Here is a 13918-nt window from a genome sequence, read left to right as displayed (position 1 = left end):
GTTGCTCAGTTTTTATTGAATTCCTTAGACTACAGAAGGGATCATTTTCCTTGATGATTAAGGATGAGTGCTTGATATCACACACCTGTAGAAAAGTTACTCACATATATCATCTGCTCAGAACCAAAAGGGCATTTACGCCATGCAAAGTGCTCATAGTTAACGCCATTCTAGCTCTAAACTAAAGATATGTAAGCATTAAATGTCCTGCTACCTTTCAGGTAAGAAGGAAGCAGGATTCGTGATATTAGCAATGACCAGAAAACTTGAATTTAAACAGTTTATCATAATTTCATCTGTTTGGACTTGGAGCCAGAAGGGTGTTAACTGTGTATAATGATAGGAATTAAAGGCCCTTCTGGATCCAAACAGATGATATTTTTTTCTGTATGGCTGTCCTTGCCATGTCTACACCACACTCCAGAGAGAGAGAGAGAGAAAGAGAATGTAGGTAGTAGAAGAGAGGTAGGAACGTCCACTCCCACTACCACCACCTATCCCTCAAATACCAACACTGTGGTCTCCTACGTCTTACATACCCTGTCATGGCGCGTGGAGCAAACTACCTGAGCTGACTGACCACAAATCTAGCTTTGCGGCACCTTGCCTCTCAACGATCCGACCATTATCGGCATTTTGCGGGTGTCGAAATGCTCGCTCGACCAAGTGGACTTAAAGGAAAATCAATAAGGCTGTACAGGCAAGTTCATCTGACAGGAAAAGAGACCCCTTTTGGCAGGGAGAAAGAGATTGGTGACATCTCACTGGGAGATCGGTTACATTCTCATTGGCATGTGCCTCGTTTCCAATCTTAGCCATTGTACGGTAAAGAAATCTTGTTTCTTAGAAGAGTTTCCTTTCCAACCTATAAAGCATATTACAAGCAGATTCTTTATCCTCTGTTTTACTTTGAGTGTTCTCCCTGATTTCTATGTTTAACACGATGCTGCTTAGAGATGTTATGTATTACTAATCTATTAAAAAATTATAAAAAAACTATACATTTCTAACACGTGTAACATAAGAAATATGTGGCACACACAAGGCGATAGTATGGAAGTGTACACTCATATGACTGGATATGAAATGAAAAGTCATGATCCATGGAAACACGTCGCTCCACAGATAATAATCAAGAGCACTTGACACTGTCAATAATTGCACTTGTAACTAAACCACAATGGGGTTTAAAGGAACAGGTTCCTTTCCATTCTCTGCCCAGTCAGGTACCTGACAAAATCTCAAGCATGTCATTAAAACAACAAAAGAAATAGATCAATTAGTTTTAAAAGATGTGACAAGTTGAGAAGGGTCCAGACACTTTGTCTTTATTCCTCTTTATGAGTCAGGGGATTTTCCCAGCGCCAGTAGAACAGGTTACCCCTAGCAACCACACAGCAGATACACCGGTCACAGCCTGCACAGAGACAGGCAGCAAGCTAGGGTACATAGACCATACAAGGTCTACAGCTAGCACATGGTATGAAGGCTAACTGAGCTGAGGGAGAGATTAGGGAAGAACATGTGCAGCAGAAGCAACTGCAGACAGTTTACAATTATGGACCTACTACACCTGTGAAATGTCGGGAATCGGGGGAGCACAATACTGCAAGAACTACGAATTGAGAGGGTAACGGTGAAGTCATGTGACTGCAACAGTCGCCACGTGTTGCATAATTCAGGATTAAGGATATTGAATGATATGAAATGTTTCAGTATCAGTCTCCTGTAGAGATTGTACTGTGACCTTGTGACCTTGATGACCAAATCCTTGGCACACTTCTATCTCCTCCTCCTGTCCTTCCTCTTGCTCTCCAAACATTACAAATGTTGCTAGGATTTCTTGGCATGTTCTAGGCAGTAGGAAAAGAACCAAGATGCTGCAGGGATGTGTCCTGAGAGCATACGAAAGTCATGTTGAGACCTTCTTCACAAAGAATACTCCACATAGAATGTTTCACTTAGAAAAAAAATGAAGAAATTCAGATGCATGATAAGGCTAAGGGCAAGGAAAAATAATGAAGATCTAGCAGTAAAAGAATATGGAATTTTGACCAAATAATTTTGTCATTCCATTCACTAATACTCATCTAAAAACATCACAATTTTATGGTTATAACCTATAACACTAGAATGACTAGATTTATATTCATTCAAGCAATTCTGTATCCTGTTCCACAAGATTCAGGGCATTATTGTTGAGTACATTATGGATTTATAACCGATACTTTCAATCAAGTCACGCCAATGCAAGTTACTTAGGTAAACAGTTTCACAAAGTACATGTACCTCTGTAACTTGTGACATCTAAAACTGTCTTATATATAGTACAATGACATGTGAAAATGAAATCCTATATTACACTATAACCCTAATGAAATTGAAGGGTATTAAGACAGATGGAACTCCAGAGATTAATCAAATTAGGCTGCCTTATATGAACAGAACCAACAAGAGGTTCCAGCACATCAAACAACAAAAGTGGAAGTAGTGCACATGATTGTGATTGAGTTAAATCAGCCTTGCTGATCGGACCAGGGCATTAAGCCAACGTTAATGAGAGACCCATTGTTAGGGATCCTGGACCTAGGGTTTTGGACGATCAGTCCTGAAGCCTTCTATTGTGCATCCTGGGAATGAACACAGGTGCGAAGGATAGACTTGCTTGACTGGTCACCTTGGGTCCAGGAGAAACAATGGAAACTCATTGCAACGCCGCTTCTTTAGAAATGCTTCACCACCTTGTTGACAGTCTGTGGACGCTTTGAACTTACAGGTTTATGTGATGTATCGATCGGGGAGAACAAAACTTGTGTCTTACAGATATAAACAAATCTTGCATGCAGCTTTGTTTGCATGTTTGGAAGAGAAAGAAGCAAGGACATTGCCAAATTTACTCTAGGTATCGATTTGAAAAGATCGAATTTATTGTGATTTGAAAGATCAATGAAATTGACTGCAAAATGTTCTTCTACCTGGGATAAGCTTGGAAGTGACTCCAATGAAGAAACAGATCAAAGGCCACACAACTTGTAAGAAATTGGATGATTATTGATTAGCAATATAATCCAATTGAGATACAAAGATATCATGAGAAAACAAAATAGAGCGATGCGATTCTTCTAGCTACTCTAGTTGATTGACAATCCATTTCATTACAGAAGAGTGAAGTACATGAAACCTGCAATTCCAGATTCAGTGAATACCATTTTTACAATGCATTCTACTCATGACATGGCGTTACATAGTGAAGTGGGGGAGAGCTTTAGGAAGCAATGAAATAGAAACAAATATTCCTAGACATCAATATCACAAAAGAAAATCAGGGATTTCAGCTCTTAATTGGAACAATTTGAATAAAGTCTAATTCTATAGTTCACTATTAAATACATTCAAAATTGATGACAATTAAAACATAATTTCTGATGCTAGACTGCAGATGAGACAGAAATGATTTTACATTCTCAAGAGATGGAAGTCAGACTACATCCCAAGCTTGTGCCTCATGCTATCAGAATAACTCTCCAGTTCTTCTCAAATGCTGCTCTAGAAGAAGAGGAGAAGGAGAGGGACGGAGGGTAAGAGAGAAAGAGATTCAAATTCCTAACAGCCGTACAAACAATCCAACAAATGGGAGTTTGGCTTGCACAAACTGACAACACGCTCCCAACCATGGTTATTCATGAGGTCCCGGGATCACCTCGGCCGGGGAATCAAACAGCGGCGTTCCGCTGACCGCCAATGACCTCTCCCTGCCGCGGCAGATCCACTTAAGATCGCTGCTCGGTCGCACATACGCACACCTGACTAACGTCCCTGAGTAGGGGCTATTGAGAAATTCAACAGAGAAAGCATTTAATGAGAGACATTCAACCAAAATGGATAATAGACCATGTGAGAGAAGGAAAGAGAGAGAGAGAGAGAGGTACTCTTAAAGAGCACGAAGCACAGACAATGAGACTTACTTGGGACTTACTGGTCTTTTGTATTCTATGCTTGCTAGATTAAACCTCTCAAGAAGCCTTCTAAGAGGGTCCAAGCCCAAACGATTTCTTCAGAAAATCCAACTCAATGACGGCTTTATTTGGCCAATTGGAGTGTTTACCTTCACTCCTTCATTCAAGCTGTATTGGTATTGCAAATCTAAAGCAGCCATTTTGTTTACGAGAGAGGGGAATCACCTTTTTGAAAAGGTGTTGCTTCCTCTGCTTATAATGATGCCTCTCGGGAAGGTGAAGAACAAGAGAGTGAGAGGGCGACGTGCTTCCATTGTCCACAAATTTCCTTTCACTTTTTCAAGTTATATTTTTCTCGCCTTGAATGCAAAGTATTATCGACTGCGCAACGAGGGCTAGATATCAAAAGAAAATATCAATCAAATTAGTCATTCAGAGATTATAACAAAAATATAAATTAAATTGCAATCATAGGCCCTTTTATAGACCTATTATACACCTTGTAAAAAGTGATGTATCTACTTCCATAGTGATATAAGCAGGTTGAAAATGTGTATATTGCTAATCATATGCCTTTGGTTTTTAAAATTGCCCTTTATTTCTTTCTGATCCAGGCACAATACCAATAAAACACAACTACTGTAAAAAACAGGAAACAAGAAAGAGAATACTGTAGTCAGAAAGGTTAAATTAAGTAGGGTTAGAAGCACGAAAGTGATCACCTCGTAAGTGAAAAGAGGTCCACTCCAGATACCGTGCCCTGCCTTGTTTAATTTCCCATGCTAAGCCTACATAGAGCGGTAGCCTCATAGCGCTCACTCCAACGGGAGGAAATCACTTCTGACAGCTAAAACTAATGGCTGCGTGATCAGATTTCTTTCTACAATGGCAGCCTTCTCAATAACAAAAGAATCATTGAAACTAACAATTAACCCATGATCATCTCACTAATTTATCACTATACCCTTGTCTAACCCAATAAATCAATAGTAATTTGATAATGAATGTAAACAAACTCATAAATGGGCACTCCATGATATTGTTTCAGTTTTGTTTTGCTGTAAATAAACATCAATCCACCAGCTAACTCCCCAATCTCAAGTTATGCTCAACTGAAAAAATCAATCGCTCTGAGCTCCTAACCCTTCTCAAGATCTCTTCCTTGTTCTCTATTTTGCTTCTATCCATATAAGGATTGCTCTTTACTATATTTGAAATATCACAATAAATAGCTGAAGTGTTTTGACAAAACTTATGTCACGTTTGTGTAGAGTGACCTGATTTTCAGCAAAAGTGAGTAAATTTCTTATTATTTTGGTGATTTCAAAACATCACAGAATACACGATTTATTATGCACTACAAAATCAAGATTTTCCAATGGCTTCCAGGCGGTTTCTTTCACAATGCAATGGCATGGGTAGAGCTCAAGTCTCAACTTTCTCTTTAAGGCCCATTTCCAAGAATCTGGCTGCCACGTTTGGCTGTTAGGAGGGGACCACCCGTGACCTTGAGCATGACCTCAGGAATGACCTCAGCTCAGGCAATGACCGAAGCCCAAGAGAGAATTAATGGCATCGTACATACAGGAAGCCTGAAGTGTATATGGTACTTGGTATAGTGTTGTGTATACTGTCATAGTGATAGGGATCTCAACACTATTCAAGCTGTCCCTGCAATGCACGTAAACATGACTTATTACCGGCACCACTTCAGTAACATGAATCATGATCATATCTTGGTCAATGGTCATTGAACCATCATTTCCCCTGTTCTAGATTATTTCATGATTACTTAATGAGATAACTTGTAAATATAATATCACACTTGAAATTGTACTGCAACATTCACCGGAAACATCCTCTGCCTGTAATACTAGCATAATCTGAAAGACTAAAGGAATAGATTTAGGAAGTGTCCTCTGTTACAGACCTAATTCTCTCGTCAATCCTTTTTCTCTACTATTATTGGAGTGAGCATGAAAGATCTTACTGTAAGTTTGAATATCATGATCCAAACTTCTGAGAAAGGAGTGTAAACTGGATCATCAGCCAGCGAGGTTTGTAAGAAAACACCACAGGAAGAAAACGCTTCCTGGATGTCGTTCTTTGGGGAAGATCGAGGCAAGGTCAAGAACCTCCTCATTTCATGTGCAATGAATGAAGGTGATAAGCTCTACATACATGGCCAGGCCTAATTCATTTCACAGAAGTTTGGATGTGGACTTCATACTGACATAGTTATGAGGCCATGAAGAGGTAGTAGGCATACATTTGAAGACAAACTGAACAGGAATATATATATAATCTTCACATGTATATTTGACATCTCGTAAGTGAGGAATATAGCCCCTCGTCCCCCTCCTCCTCCAAGCAATGTGAATACAGTCATTTACTCACTCATTGGCGATTATTTTGATTCCTAAAGAGTAAAGATACATATCGATTCCAAAAAGTGAAAATTAAATATTGAAAGATCTACTGTATATGTACAATGTATATATGCCAAAATTATTTTGTGGGGGGGGGGGGGGATTGCATACACAAGTGTATACACAAGTGTATACATGTAGTTGTCATGGTTCAGAACGGATTATAGACTGAGTTTAAATGTGCTAATTTATCTACAACTATTATAATGATTACACCATTCATAAACTTTCACCAAAAAATGAGTTCCTGCAATCAAATTTTTTTTTAAATGAGAGAAAAAAGGGGAGTGATGTGTTATCTAGAAACATATTAATTGGAGGAAATGATGTGAAGAGGATGAGGAAGTTTTAAGAGCGAATGAGGAAGGAAAGAAAAGGCTTGGATTTCTTGAATTACTTCTGGTTAAGAAGGATATCCTTCAGAAAACTGTAATATGTTGGACAGGTATTACGTTAGGAGCCATCGTTCGATATATCCTAATACTACTTTGTTTACATGCATCTCTGGTTATTCACAAAACCTTCAGTATTTAAATGTACAAAACATTAATCAGGATTACTGTTTTAACCTTTGAGGATCATCCTTATTAAACATATATCTTTGTTTATATTTTGTACTACTAAAGCTTTCTGAACTTTGATAGCACTTCCATATGATATGACATGACATGATTGCCATTAAATGCAAGGAGTGAATACTGAAAGTATAAATGGAGAATTGTAATTGTTGTATTCATTAGATGTTAAAATGTGAGTTATCAGTATCATATCGCTTCAGTTTTCTTTCTTATCAAACTACATGTAGACATCAAAATGTTCAGATAATTCAACAATATTTTTCCAATGAATATTACATTTGTCATTTACACATATTCTGAAGGTACTATAATTCAAAATAGAAACCAAAAGATTATCAACACTGCCAACAACTGTTAATGCACCAATGCTTGCAGCTTTGTATTTGGTAGTTCATGCAAGAATTTGACGTTATTACCAAACAATGCGTCAAATAGTTGGGTCTCATACAATGGATAGGGCATTAACAATTTGTAACAAATTATCTCTTCACTGGCCAAGCAAAGAAGACACCCTTGAAAGCAATGTTTAACTTGCTGAAGCTATTGTCATTAGACTACACACAGTACACTTTGTGCAGGTGGAACTCTGAATTTTTTTTTTATATCAACTGCAGAGAGCTAAAAGGGCATTAACTCATATTATTTCATACACAATTAACGTCCTTATGGCTTTTAAGAGATTATTTCACTAGGACAACTAATAAAGTTCGCTGAATAGATTCAGTGGAAACACATACCATGGTGCTGATTTCTTTTCCTGCTCTTTCTCTCTTCTCTCACTGTCAATTATTATAACACTCAGTTAACATCACATGAGTATACCATGCAGGTGTAATTGAAACAACGGAGAAAATATAACATACATGTAAACATTCAGATTTCTAAGGTAAATACTAAAAACGCTCTGAAGTCTGAACAGAGGCAAACATGTATCATGAAGCTGTTCACTTTGCACTCAGCACTCTTCAGATATAACAAAAACAAAACATCTAGCAAAATATCTTAAAAATATCTTAGGAGCAAGAAGGGTGTTAATTCATATCATTTTAGACGAAGCTAACACCTTTCTGGCTCCAGACAGACAATAGATGTTTTATTATTGCTTGAACACATCAGAGCTCTGTATTGCAATACTCTTGTTCTCCTTGGTATCTGTCAATTAGGAGAGAACCAAACAGTGACCCTCAATAAAACACTGGTGGAGCCTTGGCCCCTCACAAGGTCTTGGTCTAAACACAGGAACTGGATTTGGGCAATCTACAGTGTAAAGCAAAGCACAATTACTACACAGTGGACAGAATGGATAAGTGTACAAACATTTAGCTAAGTTTAGGTCCATGGTTGTGTAATGATTAATGGTATTCTTTAGTTTGGAACGTGCAGATTTGTGCATCGTTTTTAGGAATTTCATTACAGTTAAGGAAGGAAGGAAGGAAGTAAGAGAAATGATCAGATAGAGAGAGAAGATGAAATATTACAAAACATGACAAGGTGTTGATGATGAGTAAAGGGTTTTGGTCAAGTCTTTCTAGTATAGACCCACTAATTTTAATGAATAATGGAGGAATTGTATTACATTGGTAAACATCCCTTTTGAATAATAATGTTGTGTAATCAACATCTTAAGTTTCAGTGAAATTACAAATAGTCTAGGCGTAAACCCACTGATTTGGGAGGTTGCAATTGAGAGAATACTTCTGTGGTAATGTCTGCGACTTTGATAACAGTAATATTGCACTTTCAGAGGTCTAAGCTTCTATCTGATTCCCAAATCCTGGTATTTAGTGATTTTATTCACGATAATCCTTCAGAAGGATATGATAACAGACTTCAACAAGGTTATACGGATTGCTAGCCAAGCTCGGTAGCCTTTCATATAGGCTATCGGGAGAATTTTTCATATCAGTTCTGTCTTTTAAAAAGTATCTTAAAATGACAATCGCAAATTAATACATAAGTATATGGACTGTCAAAGGAGTCTATTTTTAATTCTCGATGCACTACAATCATATTGAACATAGTATTTATCTCAACATCAATAAATGACAATTTTTTAGAAATCAAAACTGAGACTGGAAACAGGCTATCATAAAGGGCAGTTTAAATTGTCTACTAGAATAGTGCATTGATGAAAAGTTCTTCTGTTTCTAGTTCTTGTTCATTTCATTAGGGGAAACTGTGAGCTGGATTTCAATAGCACTTTCTATTTCTATGGCTCGTTTCGTATTACCATCGATTGCATGTACCATGTAAACAAACTTTGAAACGAGAATAATTTCTCTGATCTGTTGCTCTGTCTAATTAGCTAATTGGCTTTTAAGAGTCTCCTTTCTTTTCTTTTTCCACAAGGGGCAGTTTGGTGGTCTATTTTAAGTCAGATTTCTATGAAAAATGGTTTCTCTTGTTGAATTGGTAATGCATCACAATTACAAAAGTACTCGAATGATTGAATCCCCTCTATGAATGAATGCTGAGAGTGACAGTCATTGTAAGCAGGATATCAATTAACTAAATGACTAATTCAATGAGAGGATGATGGGCCTTGTAAATTGAAGCCCTTTTTAAGTACAAGTGCCAATCAAATAGCAAGAACAGATTCATACAAAGCCTCTTTCTTCCATCTCAAATTGCTATATCTTGCTCAAATAAAAGTCCCTCAAGAATCATAACCTTGAAACGAATAAACAGCTTCATTCAATAATCATTAATCCACCTACACTTGGAGTATTCGTCCACTCATGCCCTTTTCCTTTCAGAAAAGTGCGTTTCAAGTTTCAGAGAGCACACAATAGACACAGGGGCTAGTTTTTCTGGTGCTTCTACAAGCTCTTGACAAACAGGGAACAATCACAGGACAAAATGTTTACCCTCCTCCCTGCAGCCAGCCAGGCTGCCGGGCTGGCGGGCGGGCGGGCGTACTGGACCCCATCCGCTTATTGACAAAGCCCTCCTTTCATGGGGTAGTTATTCCACCTCTGCTTTCATCCAAGATCAATTCATATCAGAGTGAAAAGTTAACCAGAATGGGTGTTCCTGAATGGAAATAATGCCCAGCATACATGGGCCAGTGTTTTTTTGGTGGGGTGGCTACAGCTAAGCTAACATTTGGCAGGCTGCCTGACAAGGCGCACGAATCCCCACCCCCTGAGCGAGGTCAAGCCAGCTACGTTAGCCCCGCGATAATTTGTCGCAGGACCTTGCCAACCAATCCATCTCGGTGAAAAGCCAGGCGAAACGATCGGCAGCCATATCGCGCCCGAGGGGGTCGCGGGCTGTCGTAATCGCAACTTGGGGAATCGTGAAGCTGGCAAACCGCCGTATTGATCACGGCATCTAAATTCAATTGAACTTGTCTGTAATGCTATTCTGTCTCTTCATTACCTGTCTATCTTGCTTCCAGATCTTATAACTCCTTCACCCTCTCGTTCTCGTACCCTCTAATCCTCCCATTCTAACACTAATTTTTCTGTCAAAGAACCATGGTTTGATAGATTAGAAAGTCATGCATCATTAATCTCTTTTACACTCAATGATAGCATTTAAAACCCCACCAAAGTAATCTCAACTATACACTCTGTTCAATAATGAGCAATGTTCTATCAAAAACTACAGATTCAACTGGCTCTTAATAAGACAATGTTGTGTTGAATGTACAAAGATTTTGAAGTTGTCTTGTGAACGTTTTTCCTGCTTTTCACCCTAAATCAAATATTAGAATGGAATAAAATGGAAAATTTATCATGAAAATGTATTACAGTTTTGACCAATACAAGCTCCTCATTAGAGGAATTCCATGATCTTCGTTTCATAAACTGTCTACAGTTTTTTGTTTGTACCAATTTTGGGCATGACATTCATTCTCTTGCACAATATTACTGATTGCTTTAATGTTTCTGTAAAAATGGATGTCAATGAGGTTTAGATTCATATTTACTACATAAAGAATGACAGATAATCACCCCATCAAACCATTTGTTTTTGTTACTCCATTATAAAACTAAGATATCAAACATATGTTTGTGATATTTGATTTTAAGCTTCTGATCCTTCCCTTTAATCCTGCTGATATTTATTCCTTTATTCAGAGACAAACTAAACACCTTCCAAGCCATGTCCTCCCCCTCCACAGCTCTGATGGAAACCACAAAGCCTGACCACCATCGTCTTGTATTCATTTATGGGGTGTTATTTTAGAGAACAAAATAAGCAATGAGTTTACAAGAAAAGGGAAGACGGAAAAGAAAGCCCTCCCTCGTTGGTTGTGCGACACTTCTCCCGTAATGCTAAACACGTTTCGATGCGTCCTCTAATTCCGTCAAATCCAGAGATAGATTGAGATCATCTCGAGAAAAAAAACGGTAAATCCCCACCGTCTTGGCTAGATGCAGAAGACAACATCTTGGGATGAGATCCGTAGATTCTCGGATGCTGGATAGCAGCAGGTAATTTGTGTAGATATTCCCTAATGTTGCATTGAATGATGAAGTGACAAGACCTATTTTTCCAAATTTGAGAATCCCAGGAATTGCAGTTTATTTGGGGTCTTTACTTTAAGCCTGTTTAGATTTATTTCATGTCTTGTGTTCAAAATAAAATAAGAAAAGAATATAGGTAAGTCAAATAAAATGTCCTTATAATCTAAAGGACTACTATCTTGACTTTTAACAAGAAGACACAATGGTCTATGTAAACACTGGGAAAATGAAAGCAAGTGACAGGTTGGGCAACAACAAAAATCAAAAAGAACTGTGATTGTCGCGCTTTTTTCACATCACATTCCACAAAAGAATTATGTCCTTAAAAGTACAGTTTACACAGCCGCAATAAATGAAAAGGATCTACAAATATGCCTGGCATGTCTGCCACGTGTGGAATGCTTTTGTTGATGAATCTTCTGAATTGTAAGCTGTCTTCCTATCTCTGTAGCTTTGTTTGATCAATAGATTGAACCAGGCAAAGAACACCTGATAATGATGGTCCATTCATAAGCACAGCAGCATGGTGCCTAATATATTCGCTGGATCAATCCGTAGTCATATCCCATGACCAAAGACCTGATAAAATATAATCTGCCATCCAAACAGATCTATACAGGCAGTGTGTGAGTCATACCTGGTGTGATACTGTATGGGTGACATTGAGAAGACCAGGAGGGGCAAGAGATGCTACTGGAAGGTAAGGTATGCTAATTAATAAGCCTTTTTTTCGGACAAACAGTTACAGGTTCATAATTTTACCATTTGCTTGAGCCTTTGTTGAAATATAAATATTCCACCATTATTAAGAAGTATCTATAATGATAGATGTGCCACAAGTTAGACCAAGAGTTAATCCTACAATTGGACACGATCTGTCTTTTTATTTCTTTTTTTAAATAGAAGAATTGATTTTCTGGCTATGAAAGCATGACACATTCTCATTCCTTTCATATTTTTTATGGATCCAAAGTGTGATAAATATCCTGGAAATTAATTCATCTCAGGCTCTTAACGGGAGTCAAGCAAATATTCTCTTGCAAAAGATTCCACTAAAAACTCAAACACAGCTGAACTGTGAGCTGGAGATGTAATACTTCTGCAGGTCAAAGCATAAATACAGATGCATACATTTTAATATTTGTGGTAAACTATTGGAAAATAAATATCAAAATGAAAGAGTGCCGACAGAAGATGAACCAAGTCATCCCATCGATTCCACTTTCCAAATTAATAAACACAGCATCCTATATCATTCAATCTCTGGCAGCACTGTAATATCAATGCTTATCTTTTCAAATTTATCGTCCCCGAAAGTGAAAGTTGACTTCAACAATGTTAATGCAATGAGGGAGGCCTTCAGCAGCTCAATGTAGAGCTTCAAGCAGTCAGAATCAACCATGCACTGACACACCAGCGAAAGTGAAAGTGATTTTCCCTTTAACCCAGTTTTCTGCGAATTTCAAATTTTTCAGTTCAGTTAAAGGCTTTGTTGGGATGACTAGGGGGCAAACCCTATATAAATCATCAGATCGCGAAAAGAAATGTGCTTGGAAAATGGAAATAGAATCTCCCCAGGAGTTTCTTTAATCAATACATACAAGTCTGTAAGAGTCTGGATCAGGAAGATTCAAAAGAACAAAGACTGAGTTTTGAGAAAAGTTGGAGATTCAATTTCATTTTCAAATGAAATTCCTTAACATATGCAGCTTCTTCTGTATCAAATGGCTGATTTATTTGCTCGCTACATGTTAATTGCAGCACGACACAATTGTATCCAAAGAGCTATGAGGCTTCAGCACAAGTAGAGACTTCCTTCAGGATGTTTTCCCTTTGACAATCAAACATGACGCGACATGTTTCAGGATTATCAAAACAAACATGAAACACATCAAACCTGATCAACATGTGAATACAGAGCACAGACAGCACATGAAAAAGATCATTTTCGAGTGAAAAAGACCATTTTTGAGTGAAAGAATTGGGGTATGACTTACGTCTGGGTTCTCTTGGCCCATCCACGGTGACCTTTATTGCACGGTTGTAGGTAGCGATCTGGGGAGGGTTGGTGTAGATGAAGATGGACAGGGTAAAACTCTTGCCTAGAAGAAGAAGAAACAAATGTAAAAAATTGTTTAGTAAATTTAGTATAATAAATACAGTTTAAATTCAAGTGTAAATGCTTTGGATAACTGAAGTATGGGATACAATATGACTAATGTCATTCATGCTATTAAATCAGATTATATAACTACAACAAAGTAAAGTAAGTAAAACATTATCAGAGTAATGAAGGCCTGCAAAGTTCAAACGTTGGATCTTCAATTATGATCATCGAAATTAAAGATCAAAAGTCTTTGAAGCATTTTTTCTTATATTAAAGGCATGCTTGGAGTCTTTCTCTTAGTATTGTAGACCTTTGTGTAGTATGATATATTAAAAACATATGTTGCTTCCGTAACCATTTCTGTATTTCAATC

The 13918-nt window shown here is 37.8% G+C and overlaps 1 protein-coding gene across 1 annotated transcript in view; it reads right to left on the bottom strand.

The window, feature by feature from the left end:
- SpRunt-1 (protein) overlaps positions 1–13545 on the bottom strand; it is a gene marked incomplete at its 5' end in the record, with an annotated part of 35716 nt that extends 22171 nt beyond the window's left edge. Inside the window, 1 exon segment of the mRNA NM_214614.2 lies at positions 13436–13545. Coding sequence (NP_999779.1) covers positions 13436–13545 — 110 coding nt within the window.
- Between the last annotated feature and the right edge of the window lie 373 nt (positions 13546–13918).

This window comes from Strongylocentrotus purpuratus, unplaced genomic scaffold (genome assembly GCF_000002235.5).
Source record: "Strongylocentrotus purpuratus isolate Spur 01 unplaced genomic scaffold, Spur_5.0 spur5_scaffold_21, whole genome shotgun sequence".
Classification (NCBI taxonomy): domain Eukaryota; kingdom Metazoa; phylum Echinodermata; class Echinoidea; order Camarodonta; family Strongylocentrotidae; genus Strongylocentrotus; species Strongylocentrotus purpuratus.
The sequence above is the reverse complement of the archived record's forward strand: the minus strand, read 5'-3'. Positions and strand labels throughout refer to the sequence as shown.